Consider the following 17,251-nt stretch of genomic DNA (forward strand, 5'->3'; position numbering starts at 1 on the left):
ACAAGCCACAAAGGAACAGAATCAAATATTTAAACTATTAAGTGAAAGGAACTACCAGCCTAGAATAAGCTCTCCTTTAAATATGAAGGAGAAATAAAGAACTTTCTAGATGTACAAAAATTGAGGGAATTCCCCACTATGAGGCTGCACTATAGGAAATACTGAAAGGGGTCAGCTCACCTAAAACAAAATGACAAAAAAAAAAAAAAAACCATAATTAGGAGTAAGGTGACTATCAGGCAAATAGAAACAGAGGAGTGCAACCCTTACTGAGAATAGGCCATTACAAGCTTAAATAGTAAGAAGAAAACTGCTATAGCCAGATAGTAATGAACATTCGGCATACACAGGGAGAAATTGAGACAACAATGACTGAAAAGAGGGGAATTCAAAGATACAAATTTGCAAAGGGAAATGCAGATAAGGCATATGCAGAATAAAATGGACAACTGTATATATGTAACTATGCTTTACGTATTCATAATGGTAACCACACACCAAAGATTCAGAACTGAGGTATATAACATAAAACAAGAAGAACCAGAGGAAAAACCCACAAAAACCAACCAAAATAAAGAAAACAAAAACACAAGAACAAGAAAGCAATGGAAACACCGAGCTACCAGAAAGCAAAAGATAAAACGGCTATAAGAAGACCTCATACTTCAACAATCACCTGAAATGTAAATGGACTGAACTCATCAATAAAAAGGCACAGAGTTGCAGAATGGATCAAAAAACAAAACCCAACCATATGCTGCTTCCAGGAGACACATCTCAGCTCCAAACACAAATATAAACTCAAAGTGAAAGGGTGGAAAGTGATTTTCCAAGCAAATGACATTCAGAGAAAAGTGGGAGTAGCAGTTCTAATATCAGATGAAATAGATTTTGAAATAAACAAGGTAAAGAAAGATACTGAGGGATACTTCATAATGATAAAGGGAATCATGTAATCAGAGAGCCCCGAAATATGTAAAGCAATTACTAACAGAACTAAAGGGAGAAACAGACCAAAACACTATCATAGAAGTGGACCTAAATACCCCAATGTTGGAAATAGACAGTCATCCAAACAGAAAATCATTGAGGAAATAACATCTTTAAATGAGACATTAGACGAACTAGACATAATTGATATTTACAGACCCTTCCACCCCCAAACTGCTGCTTATACATTCTTCTATAGTGCACATGGAATATTCTCAAGAATTGACCATATACTGGGACAGAGAGATAGCCTCAACAAATATAAGAGGGTTGAAATCATACCAACCATATTCTCTGATCATAACTTTTCGAACTAGAGATCAGCTGCAAAAAGAAAGCAGGAAGAACCACAAATACATGGAGATTAAACAACATGCTACTACTGAAGAATGACTAGGTCAGAGAAGAAATAAAAAGAGAGATCAAGAGATACATAGAAACGAATGATAATGATAGTACAACATATCAAAACTTTGGGGACATGGCAAAAGCGGTCATAAGAGGAAAGTTCATATCATTACAGGCCTATCTCCAAAAACAAGAACGAGCCCAAATAAATAACCTAAATTTCATCTTAAAAAACTAGAAAAGGAAGGTTCTACTTTTTACTGCAAAATCTAAATAGACCGATCAGCAGTATGGAAATTCAAAAATTATCAAAAACCTACCAAAAAGTCAAAGTCCAGGACCAGATGTCTTCACCAGTGAATTCTACCAAACATTCAAAGAAGACTGAATGAGGCCTGCATTACAGGAAATATTTCTGCTCAAACTCTTCCAAAAAATTGAAGAGGAGGCAATACTTCCCAACTCATTTTATGAAGCCAATATTACCCTGATACCAAAACCTGGTAAAGATAATACACAAAAAGGAAATTAGAGACCAATATCTCTTCTGAACATAGATGTAAAAATCCTAAATAAGATACTAGCAAACCAAATACATCAACATATTAAAAAGATTATACACCATGATAAAGTGGGCTTCATCCCAAAGGCACAGGGATGGTTCAACAAACGCAAATCGATTAATGTCATACACCACATAAACAAATTAAAAAATAAGAATCATTTGATCATATCAATACATGCAAAAAAAAAAAAAAGCCTTCGACAAGATACAGCATCCATTTATGATCAAAACACTTAACAAAATCGGCATAGAAGGAAAGTATCTAACATCATAAAGGCTATATATGACAAACCCTCAGCCAAAATTATACTTAATGGTGAAAAACTAAAAACTTTCCCTCTAAGATCAGAAACAAGGCGAAGCTGTTCACTATTGCCACTGTTATTCAATATAACATTAGAGTCCCAGCAAGTGCAATCAGACAAAAGAAAGATATAAAAGGCATCCAAATAGAAAACGAAAAAGTCAAAGTGTCACTATTCGCGGATGACATGATTCTCTATATAGAAAACCCTAAAGACTCCACAGGAACACTATTAGAAACAATAAGCAAATACAGTAAAGTTTCTGGATACAAAAATCAATGTTCGAAAATCTATAGCGTTCCTATACTCTAATAACGAAATGTCAGAAAAACAAGTAAAAAAAATAATTCCTTTTGCACTTGCAATAAAAAAAATAAAATACCTAGGAATAAATTTAACGAAACATGTGAAGGATCTATAAAATGAAAACTACAAGACCCTGTTAACAGAAATAGAAGAAGATACAAAGAAATGGAAAAATATTCCAATTGGAATTGGTAGAATCAACATAGTTAAAATGACCATATCACCTAAAGCATTATACAGGTTTAATGCAATCCCCATCAAAATCTCATTGACATTTTTAAAAGAAACAGAACCAAAAAAGTCATCAGATTTGTACGGAAGCACAAAAGACCCTGAATTGCCAAAGCCATCCTGAGAAAAAAAGAACGAGGCTGAAGGCATCATCTGCCCCACTTCAAATTATACTACAAAGTGGCAGTAATCAAAATGGCATGGTTGGCAGGAAAACAGAAACATGGATCAGTGTAACAGAATTGAGGGTCCAGAAGTAAACCCATATTTATATGGGCAAATAATTTTTGACAAAAGAAAAGCCAAAAACATACAGTGGAGAAAGGAAAGCCTCTTCAATAAATGGTGCTGGGAAAACTGGAAAGCCACCTGCAAAAGAATGAAACTAGATAGATGTAGTCTATCACTACACACCAAAAAATAACTCAAAATGGATTAAGGACCTGAATATAAGACCAGAATCAATAAAATGCATAGAAGAAAACACAAGAACTAAAACTCAAGGACCTTGAACATAAAGAGGATTTTAGGAATTTGACCTCAAAGGCAAGGGAAGTAAAAGCTAAAGTAAATGAATGGGACTACATCAAACTAAAAATCTTCTTCTCAGCAAAAGAAATCGTCACCAAGGTAAAGAGACAACCATCTAAATGAGAAAATATATTTGCAAGCAATGCCTCCAATAAGGGACTAATATCCAAAATATATATAAAAAAACTCATACGACTCAATAAATAACAAAAAAAAAACAAACGATCCAAACGAAAAATGGGCAGAGGACCCGAACAGACACTTCTCTCTAGAGGACATACAAATGGCTAACAAATAGATGAAAAGATGCTCAACATCGCTAGCTGTTAGGGAAATGCAGATCAAAACCACAATGAGATACCATCTCTCACCGATTAGAATAGCTATAATCAACAGAACAAGTAATAACAAATGTTGGAGAGGATGTGGAGAAAAAAAGGAACCCTTATACAATGCTGGTGGGACTGCACATTGGTACAGCCACTATGGAAAACAGTATGGAGGTTCCTCAAAAAACTAAGAATTGATCTACCATATGATTCAGCAACCCCTCTACTGGGTGTTTACCCCAAAGAGTTGAAAACTCATATCTGAAAAGATATTTGCACACCGATGTTCATAGCAGCATTATTTACGGTGGTCACGATATGGAAGCAACTGAAGTGTCTTATGATAGATGATTGACTAAAGAAGCTGTGGCACATATATACAATGGAATATTACTCAGCCATAAGAAGAGATGAAATATTGCCATTTGCAATAACATGGGTGGATCTCAAGATAATCATGCTAAGTGAGATAAGCCAGACAGAAAAAGTTGAAAATCACATGACATCACTTATATGTGGGATATAAACCTAAAAGCAAGAGATGAACAGGACAAACAAACAGAGACTCATGGACATGGATTATAGACTAGTGGTTACCAGCGAGTAGGGAGTTGAGGGTTGGTAAACTAGGTAAAAGGGGTCAAATATGTGGTGACAGAAGAAATCTAACTATGGGAGGTGAACACACAGTGTAAATATATATGTGCCTTACTGTTAAAAGTGTACAGCTGAAACTTATTGGACTCATTCACAAATGTCACCATAAAAAATTAATTAAAAATAAAATAAAGATTTTATTAGTGATAAAAAATCTTTTTTTCTCCTATTTTCTTTTCTCTAATATATACATCAATTTCTATCTAGCTGATTCTAGTAATGTTAAATTTTGCCTTTAGTCGGAGTTCAACCCATGAAACACTGTAGGAATATAAACAGTTCTATTTAACCTATGTAGAAATGGTTGGGTTAATTATTTTCTACCCCTTATAACATGATTTCTTGATGTGGCTAGAGGAAAAACAACTTTTCTTGCCCACTTTAAAAAATACATGGGAAAATATCATAGCTTTCTTTAAAAGAGTCATCCAAGGATGGCTAGTTTAAAAGGGAAAGCTATCTAAGTTTTTGAGTCCCTTGTTTGTTTTCAAGGATAGATCAAATAGGACAGAGGGAAGTGATATTTTAACAGAACTACACTAAATCACATCCCATAACAGACTGAGTTCATGAAAACATAGTCAGTGGTATCATGTGTAACAAAATCTGTCTCCATCAGAAGCCCTTTATCCTGCATAAGAGAACTGTACATTGATAGGCAGCCCAGGCTAATGTTAACCAGCTATAGCTGGTTCAATGCTATAAAAAGAACTAATGAAAACACAAATGCTAACTCTCCATTCCACTTCAACCAATAAGTTAAAGCTACACAAAGACAGCCCTTTCTAAACACTCTGTGAATGAACCGATGGGCCTGGTTCTGTGAAGTTGTTTATTGGTTGAAGTATGCATGGACTCTCTAAGCACTGAGGCGGAGGGAAGACAGGAATCACATGATCTATTAGTGCACAAAGTCAATTTTCCAGATGATCTTGGATTTAGTTCTCTAACAAATAGAGGACAGAGAAAATTTTCAACAGCAGAGCTAGAGTACTTTCAGTAATTCCTTAAGCAAATACGTACTTTGAGTACTTAGGTTTTTTGATATAAAAATGTATAATTACATCTGAGATAAATGAATGTCTTATCAGGTAAGACATTTTTAAATATAATTTTTAAATATAATTTCTTATTAAGTGACTAATTTTCAAGAGGAAGCAATCTTCTGATAAAAGAGTGATCATTATTTTAATTCTTTACACAGCTAAAAAAAAGTCTAGACTTTTAGTTAGTGCAAGAAGGAACTGTGATTTTTCTCCCATCTTTTTATCTCACAGATGAACCATCTGAAGCTCAGAGGATCCTTGGCCTGCCTCAGGCCACACTTCTTTCTTGGTGGAATAAAGAACCTGTGTGTCCTGGTGGCAGTAATCAAAATGGCATGGTTGGCAGGAAACTGCTTCTCTGCTCCATCTTGTGCTAGAAGTGGCTAAATAAACATGGTCAAGAATAAAATGAACAAGGTGCTTGGATTATTTCATTATATCATAAATTTTGACCTAACTCAGCCTTTCAATGTAAGAGGTTACTTAACTGAAAATTTAGGGACTTGCCCTGGTATTTTTTCATGTTATTGTATAGGCCGAAAGTGCTATTCAATGAGTTATTCTGCTAAATGAAAGGGTTTTTGCTTTGGACATACAAGGCTGATGCTAATTCACATGTCATCACCACCATTCCATGGGACATCAGTCCTGTACTTCCATCTACCTGTGCAACAATCCACCAGGGTATCCTGTCATTATCACCATCTCCACATTGAGCTGAAGCACTCAGCGTTCAAATTAATGTCAGACACCAAACCACAGATCCATGAAGCTCAAAGAACACAAAACAGGATAAGAGTCAAAACAAACAAACAAAGAAACAAAACAAATACCTGGCCATGTCATTTTCAAATTATAGAATATGAAAGATAAGGAAAAAATACTAAAAGAAGCCAAAGGGGAAAAAAACACCTTACCTCTAAAGGAACACGAGTATGAATTATATTTGACTTATCAGAAACAATGTAAACAAGAAGAGAGTACAGTGAAATATTTAAAGTGCTGAAAGAAAAAACCCACCAACCTAGTATTCTGTACTCAGTGAAATTATTCTTCAAAAGTGAAGGAGCAATAAAGACTTTCTCAAACATAGATTGGGGGAATTTTTTGCCAGTAAGACTGCCTTGCAAGAAATAGTAAAAGAAGTTCTTTACAAAGAAGGAAAATAATACAGGTCAGAAACTCAGATCAGTATAAAAAAAAGAAGAGCACAGAAGAAAGAACAAGTGAAAGTAAAATAAAAACTTTTATTTTAACTCTTAATTGATCTTACAGATAACAATTTGTTAAAAATAATAATAGGGACAATGTATTAGATTATGTACATATTACATATGTGTATGTATATTTATATGCTTATATATATTTAGATATAAGTAAAATGAATGACAGTAATGATAAAGGGATAGGAAAAAGGAATTAGAATTATTTTGTTATTATAAGGTACTCATGCTACATGTGAAATGGTCAGAGTTACCCGAAAGTGGACTTGGATTAGTTGCAAATATGTATTGCAAACTCTAGGTCAATCACTAAAAAGAGTTAAAAAAGAACAAGTGATATGATGAGAGAAAACTAGTCATATAAAATGCTCAATTAAAACCACGAAAAGTAGAAAAAGAATGGAGGACAAAAAAGGTACAAAGGAAAAGGGGAACAACAGAAAACAGTAATGAACGTGAAAGATATTAATCTAATTATTGCTAATTATTTTGAATGCCAATGGTCTAAATGCACCAATTAAAAGACAGAGACTGCCAGAGTGGATCAAAAAAGATGACTCGACTATATGTTATCTACAAGAAACTCATTTTAAATATAAAGACACACATAGAGTAATAGTAAAAGGATGGAGAAAAAATACAATAGTCTCCTCTTATCCACGACTAAGCTTTCTACAGTTTCAGTTACCCATGGTCATCCTCAGTACAAAAACATTAGTGTTAAATTCCAGAAATAAACAATTCATAAGCTTAGGATGTGAATCATCCCTTTGTCCAGCATATCCACATTGTATATGCTCACAACCCGCACATTAGTCACTAGGAGCCATTTTGGCTATCAGATTAACTGTCACATTAATGTAGAGTTAACTCAGAACACAGCCCCTCCAAAAGACTGATAGCTGCCCAGCCAGCAGCCAAGGAAAGCAGTACACAAAGAGCTTCGAGCAGTGCCTACTCCCAAAGATGTTTCCTGCTTCTCCCATGGACATTATTTGCTTTTGTAACCAAGCAGCACATCTCGCTCCCATCCATCTGAGGAGGTGGCTGCTCCCCAAATGAGATAACCTCTCCCTCTGCTTGTGGGCATAAAAAAACTCTGCTTGCAATTGGTCAGCAGCAGTTTTTCTTCCCGAAACTCTAACCGGCTGCTGCTGAAGCTTCCTTCCCTTGTGAGTAATAAATGGCATTTCTCATCCCTCTGGTCCTCCTGGTGGTTTTCCTGGAATATCCAAACCCAGGTGGAAGTTCCAGGCCTGGGGTTCCTGTATTAAAATTGGCATAGTTGGCAGGATATTCTGGAAAGGACTCCAGTTGAGTCGACCTCAAGTGATGGGGAGAACATGCCTCTTAGTGGTCTGCGGGGGCAATCCCAGGTGGGCCTCTGGTCCATGTTGTTTGAGGCAACAAGCCTTTTAGATTCTTAGGGCCTATCAAGGGAATGGGGGGATGCCTCCAACAAACCTATGGGCTTCTAACAGGTTTTACTGAAAATAGGAGAACTGTATTCTTTAAAAAAGGAGCTGTGGGCTGTGAGGAGCTTTAGGTGCTGTGTGAGGATACCGCTAAACAGTTGCAGGCTGAGGAAAGGGTGAAGAAAGTGGAAAAGGAAGTAAGGCTAGAAAGAGACCTGAGAGTCTCACAGGCCAGTAGCAAAGATATTCTGGGATGACAGTTAGAACAGACTAGTGAACAACTGCAGGACCTAGCCTCCCGCTTTGCAAAAGTTCGGGAGTGTAAGCTAACAATTACAGGCAGTTATTGCACAGTCTGAATGGAACCCCAGAAAGTGGGATCCCACAGCAGAAAGTGAGTCTGAGTTAGATGAGGAAATAGAGATGTCCCTCCCAGAGGAAGCCACATGTGTGTCTCGGGCCTGCTCAGTAATTGTTCGGAAACTAAAGACTCAATGAGAGCACTCTGAGGGGCAAAGTCCAAGGAATCTGCCTCCTCCCCTTAAACATCTACACACCTCTGCCTGGCCATATACATCAGCAGAGTTGGTAGAGCTGGCCGCCAAGTTCCACCAAAAAGGATCAGAGTCCATCACAGGGTGGCTATTCCACCTCTTCAACACCAGTGCAGATGGCATAATACTGTCTGGGGATGAATTAACCAGGATGGCTTCTGTCACCACCCACCCTTCTTTGCACCAGCGCATACATGAAGAAATCCAACATGCAGAAAATGCGTCTCTGCTGAATTGGCTCATGGCAAGTTGCCATGCAGCTTGGCCTAATGAAAGCAATTTGCCAATGGCCCAGCCATGCTGGATGTCCAGGTCGGAAGTGCAGGTGTTCCTTAGGGAGATGGGAATGCAACATGTTATTTACATGGAAACATTTGAGAGTCCTGAATGTGGTGACATTTACTACAGGTATGCGGGACCGCATCATCCAGATGGCCCCACTGGTCTATTATGGTACTTTGGTGCCTGTCCTGTCCACCCTAGAGGGGAGGATAATCTCCAGGCGGCAGCACAAGTTATTGCCCGTTTAGGGGAAATTGAACTGGCCAGGCAGAAACAGGGGGCCTGATGGGTCCAGGAGAAAGATGGGTGTGCAGGAGGAAAGTAAGGATGGCCTGGTAAAGGTGACCAGAAGGCAACAATGGACAGAACTGATAAGGGCCAGGGTTGACCCAAAAATGATTGATAAGCAACCTAATACAGTACTGGTAGCCCTGTGGCAGCAGCTTAAATCAGAACAGAAATTCTAATCCCTGCTCAACAGGCAGACGGCTGTCCGCCCCTTGGAATGGACAAGTGGAGGACACTCATGACCTCCTTGTCTGGATGACTTTTTGAGGGACCAAGACACATCCAAAATATTCACTGAGAAAAGATCAATTTGCCTTTACCTAGGAAGGACAACAATGGACCTTCACTGTCCTACTGATGGAGTATCTCCATAGTCTCACTATTTGCAACGGTTTTATGACTAAGAATTTGACTGGCTGGGCTAAACCCTACTACACCATACAACTGTACCATTATATCGATGATGTCATGCTAACCTCTGACTCTCAGACTTACAGAAAGCTGCACCCTGCCCCCACCTTTTCCCAGCTTCTGTAGAACTGTCAAGGGCCAATGAAATACTTCTAGAAGTAACAAAATATATTCATAAATTTCCCAATCTAAAGGATGTTAATTGATTACTTTCTAACTGCCATTAGAAACTGAGGTGGGCTGGGGGAGGAGGGAAGAGGTAGACAGGGTAAAGGTGGTCTAATATAGCGGGGCTGAGGTTAGGGTGAAGTGGGTAAAGAGGATCAAATATATGGTAGCTGAAGGAAACTGGACTCTAGGTGGTAATCACACAATAGAATATATAGATGTCAAATTACAATCTATACCTGAAAATTATATAATTGTATTAACCAATGTTACCCCAATATCTTTTAAAAAAAATTGAAGTCTCTGAGTTAAAAATTCATATTATAATTAAAAGAGCAATATATATTTTTAGTAATAGAAGGTATAAGGTATAGAAATTTATTCTGAAGGAGATTTTAAAAAGTACTTTGTCCTACAGATGGTTATTTCTAAATGAGTAAGAAGAGGCAAACTGAAGGGATGAAAAAAGTTGTAAGTCTGTGAAATATTGAAAGAGGAAACTTTACACATGGTTAAGCTAAACAAGATTGGAAATGAATTTAAATGTCAAAAGCAGGCTAACACATAATCAGAGTTTTTTTTTTCTCTCTGCTAAATAAGACAGTGTCTTAGACTATTTGCTACTGATATTATGGAAAAGGTTTCTGCCTGAAGAAAACAAAGATTCTGTGTTTTATCAGAATAAATTTGTGTTTTATATTATCTTATTCAGGCACTTGGCTACTTAAGGAAATTAAAGCTCCACAATACTAAGAACTAAGTTTTGCTAATAATTATGCAGACTTGGAATGTTTCTTTTCCTCCCTACATACCCCTCTGGAATCCAAACACTTTTAATGAGTAAGTATTCATACATTCATGTCAATGTGATTATTTGCTTAAGTTCAATAAGAATCTGTTCTGTTTAAAACAGGGCATGATTGGAAACTAGTTTTTTTTTCTTTTTTTTATCACCAAGCCTTTGATTAGGATGTCATATTTGAGAGAAATGCAGAGACTCGCATGACCAAAGAACTTTAAGGAATTAAGATTAATTTATGGAAGCCAATAAAAGCCTTTGGAAATATTGGTCTGGAACCTCACTCTCATGGTTCCCAGCAGCCTTACTATGTGAGTAAAGAATGTCACGTCTTGGCAGGTGCAGGAACCTCAAGATATTTTGGAGATCTCAAGAAGAGAATAACTCACCCAAAACCTATAGGTATTGCAGGCATCCTTTGAGGGCAAGTGCTTGCCTTGGCTTTTCTGGCATTGAGAGGCCTTTTAAGTTCAATCTGAAGATTCCTTGTCAAATTCCTGCAAAGCAGAATTAAAAGTGCCTGTGTGCTTAATTAATATTCTTGTTGGGCTTATGCAAATGATCAGACCAAGGTTATTGAAACAACTTATTTCACAAATGAATAAATCTTAATTTGGCAATCTTTGGTAAAAATGGAGGAAAGAAAAGTTAGAGAGGAAAGAAAAAAATGTGTTTCAATAAGAATTGAAATATACCTATGTAAACAGTAGATTCTTATACTATTCATTGTCTTTTAGGTTTTATTTTCTACTTGTAAATTGGACTGGGCCCTGAATTCTTCTAGGTTCCTCTAATATCTATCTATGGCTTTTCGAACATGTTTCTGATTTATAATTTCTCTCCTATCCTTAAACTAGAAATTATTGAAAACTATAATTGCTTTTTCCAAGCCATGCAAGCTAAAGATAGACAACTTGATATAAAATTTGAGAGACTGCCACAACAGCTCATGTTTGAACAATCTCAGTGACTGGTGCTGTATGGGCCACACCATGGTGTCTAAGGATGTCGATGTCATCAGCGACATTTTAAGTTGTGGGAGATGCTTCCAGCCTTACATCTAGAAATCTTTACTGACAACCTTCCAAATTCAGAAGCTGGCTTATAATTTGCTCTGATTATTAACCTTGTTTCCATACACATAGGAGGCATCAATACAATGGTTAATATAACCTGCTAAACCTACAGTAACACCTCTGGGGAAGGTGAGACTGAAATAAATAGAATCATGCAGAAGGCTACTTTGTATTCATAGTAAACCAAAACTAACAAAACATTTGATTGAATGTAGGTTTCATTCCTCTAACCCCCAAACTCTGTCTCTTTTTAGCAGAAAGCAGCCAGAGTGGTCATCACCTCTCTTTCCTCAAGACGGAGGAATAATCAAGTGATTGGGACTTGGGAGACCACCTAGGAATACCAGGTGTAGGCATAAAAAAAAAAAAAAGAGTCGGAGAGTTGTAACAGGAATTGTAGCCTGACGTGTTGCATCACTTGGAGCAAACCCCTTAACCACTTGGTGGACCTCCTTGAGCTCTTGGGGCTGTTACCTGGTATCAAGATTGCTTGGCTTATGTGTACTGTTAGTATTAGGATGTAGTCTTTATTGTATTTGTGATATATGGATACAATTCATGAATGCTCTAACCACCCAAGGGACTCCCTGTCCAAAAGAATTGATGTGAAGAATGTGAGGCGGAGGAGCTATGTTAGGGTGGAGTGTAGGGTTAACTCAGAACACAGCCCCTCCACATACTCAGAAGACTGGTGGCTGCCCAGCCAGCAGCCGGAGAAGGCAGTACACAAAGAGCTTTCAGCAATGCCTACTCCCAAGGACATTTTCTGCAGCTCCCATGGACATTATCTGCTCTTATAACCAAGCTGCACATCTTGCTCCCATCGGTCTGAGAAGGCAGTTGTTCCCTCAATGAGATAACCTCTTCCTCTGCTTGTGGGCATAAAAAACTGCTTGCACTTGGTCAGCAGTAGTTTTTCTTCCTGAAGCTCTGACTGGTTGCTGCTGAAGCTTCCCTCCCTTGTGAGTAATAAACAATATTTCTTACCACTTTGGTCTTCCTGGTGGTTCTTCTGGAATATCCAAACCTAGGTGGAAGTTCCAGGCTTGAGGCTCCTGTGTTACACACAGTATCAACATGAGTATGTTCAAGTAATCTTTATTTTACTTAGTAATAGCTCAAAGCACAAGAATAGTGATGATGGCAATTTGATGCCAAAGAGAAGCTGTTAAGTGTTTCCTTTATGTGAAAAGGTGAAAGTTCTCAGCTAAATAAGAAAAAAAGATATGTTGAGATTGCTAAGATCTACGTAAGAATGAATCTTCTAGCTGTGAAATTTTAAAGAAAAAAAAAATTTGTCTTAGTTTTGCCTTCATACCTCAAACTGCAATAGAAACAGCCACACTGCATGATTAGCTAAGGTGGTAAAGGCATTAAATTTGTGGGTGCAAGACATGAATAGAAAACATAGGTAGATCTGATAGATAGATGGATAGATAGATAGATAGATAGATAGATAGATAGATAGATAGATACATAGATAGATAGATAGATAGATAGATAGATAGATAGATAGATAGATAGATATAGTTTGGTACTTCCAGCATCCACTGGGGATCTTGTGGATGTGTCTTCTGTGGATCGGGGTGGAATACTGTACCATGCTAACCTAATAACATGGTTATGACATTATGGTAATATAATACCATAAAATACAATGCTAACACTAATCAAAAGAAAGTGGGAAAAGCCTATTTTAATTTCAGAGAGAGCAGATTTCAAAGTAAGGGATGTTTTCAGAGATAAAGAAGGATAGTACATAATGATAAAGGGGTCAATTCTCCAAGAAGATGTAATGATTCTTAATGTGTATGTGTCTAACAACAGAGCATCAAACTACATGAAACAAAAACAGATAGAACTGTAAATCCAATATCATAGTTGGAGACTTTGACATTCTTTTCTCAGAAATAAATAGATCCAGCTGGCAGAAAATCAGCAAGGAGGTAAACAGTAGGTAAACAGATAAATGAACTGTGGGATGTTATTCAACACCAAAAAGAAATGAGCTATCAAGCCATGAAAAGACATAGAGGAACTTTAAATACATATAACTAAGTGAAAGAAGTAGATCTGAAAGGCTACATACTGCATAATTCTAGCTACAGGACAGTGGTTGTCAGGGTAGGGGAGGGGCCATGAATAGGCAGAGCAGAGAGGTGTTTTAGAGTAGCAAAAATACTCTGTACGGTATCATAATGATGGATGTATGTTATTATACTTTTGTCTAAATGCATAGAATGTTCAATACCAAGAGTGAACCCTAATGTAAATTGTGGACTTTGGGTGTTTATGATGTGTCAATATTGGTTCATCCTTGGTAATAATATACCATTCTAGTGAATGATGTTGATAATGGGGGCGGGGGGCGGTGGCTATGCATGTGTGGGGTAGGAGGTATATGGGCAATCTCTGTACCTTCCTCAATTTTGTTGCAAACCTAAAACTGTTCTACAAAAAATAAAGTCTTAAAAAAGAAAGTGGGGAGGAATAACAACTTTTAGATGACAGAATCAGGATTAAAACAATGAACTGATTCATGAGTTGAATCTGAAAATATAAAATTTAACAGAGGTAAAGCTTTATTTGTGTCTCCCCCCTCCCCCCAAAAAAAGAGAGAGAGAGAGAGAGAGAGAGAGAAGCTCACCAACAACTTCAGAGATTTTAATGTAGAACAACTAGCATTATGATGAGAACCATGCATCATGTGTATAATATGAATATTCAGGGATGTCATGCATTAAAGCAAACAGATCAGTTATTCATCCTGAGGGGAAACATCAGTTCCAAGAGTTCGAAGATCCAGGAAAATTGATTTAGGCTCAAGTTAGGAGAGAACTTTCTTGGAGAACTGCACATAATACAAATGGGCTGGGGCAGAGCGGTATGCCTGCCATCAAAGAAGTTGAACCTGCTGCAGCTGGGACTAAATCAGCAAATCAATAATTTGCAATGCTATTTAAGGGCCAGTCCAACTCTAAGATTCCAAGATTCTGTAACATTTTTATTAAAAGACATTTAAACCAAAAACCAAATTAACCGAAACAAAGCTGAACACAAGATGTATCTCATTTTATTGTGCTTCACTTTATCGTATTTCACAGGTGTTGCACTTTTTACAAATTGAAGGCAAGGCCCTCCACCAGCAAAAAGATTAGGACTTGCTTTATTAAGCTACTCTCTTCATTGCAGGGGTCTGGAACAGAACCCACAGTATCTTAGACCACTTGAAGCTGACCCCATGACTAAAAATAATTGAAAGTTAGGTTAAATCATTAACATAACTTAAATATGGCCTTCACTTCTGTTTTAGGTAATTTATTACAAAAGGTATTTTAAAAATAGGTAATATATTCACATGGTTCAAAATCAAACTTCTTGGCCTTTTGAGCCAAGCTTCTCTTGCTCAGGCCCGCTTCTGGAAGTGTACTTTCCCTTCTAATAAAACTTTCTTTTCTACTGTAAAAAAAAAAAAAAAAAATCAAACTTCTCCCTCTTTCCCAACCACCTAGTCTTCTCTCATCGAACAACTAAAGTTACCAGCTTCTTGTGTATTCATTCAGAGATAGTTCATGCATATAAAGCATTTAAGGGCATGTTTCCTCCCAACCTTAGTTTTAAACAAATGGTAGTATATTTTGTATACTGTTTTAGACTTTGTTCATTTTTTTTAACAGTACATCCTGAAGATCATTGCAAATTAATGCTGAAAGAGCTTTCACATTCCTTATTTTTAAATGACAGCATAGTATTCCATTTTTGACACTGATATGGCTCCTAAGTTATAAGTCCTCATGAATGAAACTGAAGACCAATGCAATTACATAATAACCGTTTTACTTTTAAAGTCCGTTGTTTAGTTCTCATCTCAATGTACAGGGACCCTACCTAAAAGAATTCTAATAATTATACAAAACAATATATGTGGATTTTTTTTTTGAAATAAGGGCTTGTATAGAGTAATAAATTGCTTCCCAGGTAATTACGGGAAAATAACACATTTGTTTATCTTCTTTTTGTATAATGTGAACCAATATATTTACAAAATTAAATTATGAAAAAGATAGCTATAGAAAGAAAAACTAACTCTTGTTAAAATTCAGAAGATGATCAGTGTGAAGTCTATCATCCTTGGCAATATTCTTTTACACTTTGAGCTAATGTATGTACCTGAAATTAAAAAAAAAAAACAAAAAACATAATTCAAATGATTCGGATTTTGAACAGATTCAGTATGGTTTTCCTTCAAGACCAAATAAAAGTGGCTAAACTGTTTTGAATGAATTGGATGACAGGAAAAGCCTTACACCAATACACATCTCTTGTGGAAAAGGGAAAGGAAGATATTTTAAAATTAAAAAACAAACAAAAAACCGAAAACAACCTGAAGGGAAAAATCATGTAGAAATTACACACAGGAAAGATTCTAATTCAAACACATACTATATAAGTAAAAGTTAAAGCCTGTTAACTCTGTAGTAATCTCATAATTTCAGAGATTTTCATTCAACATCAAACCTTTACAGCTTACTTGGGAAAATTAAAGGTATACTGTGGAAATCTTTTAAGACATCATGTACCCTGAAGATGCCACAGTTCATGACAATACAATCACAGTTGCCCTGAAGACCATGGCATATCTCTGGCATACTTAACAACTAACTGCAGCATCCTCATACGAACAGTGTATACACATACTCCAACTTATCTCCTATCCTCAAAATGGCATAATCTAAGGCCAACATATCATCTAGGGCAAGTCTTGTTATTAGCTATTTTAGGACAGGAACTTTATTTTCTTTCTTGCAAATGACATTTTTGGCATTGCAGGGTGATGTGCCACAACAGGCACTAAAGTTCTGCTAATCGAATAATACCTCTTATCTATTATGTTATTTAACCCTTGCAACAATAGGTCTTATTATATCCACTGGACATTACTAAAAGGTGATGCTGGGTCTTCTAATGACCAGAATAATGCTCTTCTCACTACACAGTTATATTTAAGGCCTAAGAAATCCCAACTCTATACTTTCGGAAATACAGAAATGAACATGAAAAATTAATGACTTCAAAGACTACTCAGAAATTTGTGTTGTATGTTCTTCCTGGAAGTCACACATTCTCTTGCTTTGGACTCCCTTAGGTACCATCATTAGTAAACAGTATATACCCCAGCTTTGCCTCCAAGGCATTATGAAATGGGAGTTAAAATATGATTTTTTTGAAACTAACTTTATAGTAAGAAACAGGACAAGTACTACGTCAGCCAGTAATTAAGGTCAACAGTAACAGAGAGAAGTCATGTTGATCATATGTAAATGTCAACCTAAGAAATGTCCAAGCCAGTAAAAATTTTTATAAGATTTTATTTAACCCAAAGTGACTACAATGCCAGGACAGAAGATTCAGCCATAAAAAGGAATAAAGTACTGGCATATTCTACAACATAGATGGATCTTGAAACATTATAAATGAAAGACACCAAACAAAAAAAGCCACATACTGTATGATTTCATTTATATGAAATATCCAGAATAGGTAAATCCAGAAAGAGACAGAGAAAGCAGATTGGTTGTGAGGGGATGGGAGAGGGGGTTTATAGGGAGGAACTGAATAACGGTTACAGGATTTCCTTTAGCATGATGAAATGTGTTTGAACTAAAGAGAAGTGCTAGTTGCACAACATTGTGAAGCCATTAACACTTTAACACAGTTAATTTTATG

General features: G+C 36.7%; 1 protein-coding gene across 1 annotated transcript in view; it reads right to left on the bottom strand.

Annotated features, from left to right (window-relative positions):
* Positions 1-17,251, bottom strand: part of SPIDR (scaffold protein involved in DNA repair) — a 436,331-nt gene that overhangs the window by 91,317 nt on the left and 327,763 nt on the right. Inside the window, 2 exon segments of the mRNA XM_025049089.1 lie at positions 10,838-10,945; positions 12,512-12,579. Of these exon segments, the coding sequence (XP_024904857.1) occupies positions 10,838-10,945; positions 12,512-12,579 (176 nt within the window).

This window comes from Pteropus alecto, unplaced genomic scaffold (genome assembly GCF_000325575.1).
Source record: "Pteropus alecto unplaced genomic scaffold, ASM32557v1 scaffold201, whole genome shotgun sequence".
NCBI lineage: Eukaryota > Metazoa > Chordata > Mammalia > Chiroptera > Pteropodidae > Pteropus > Pteropus alecto.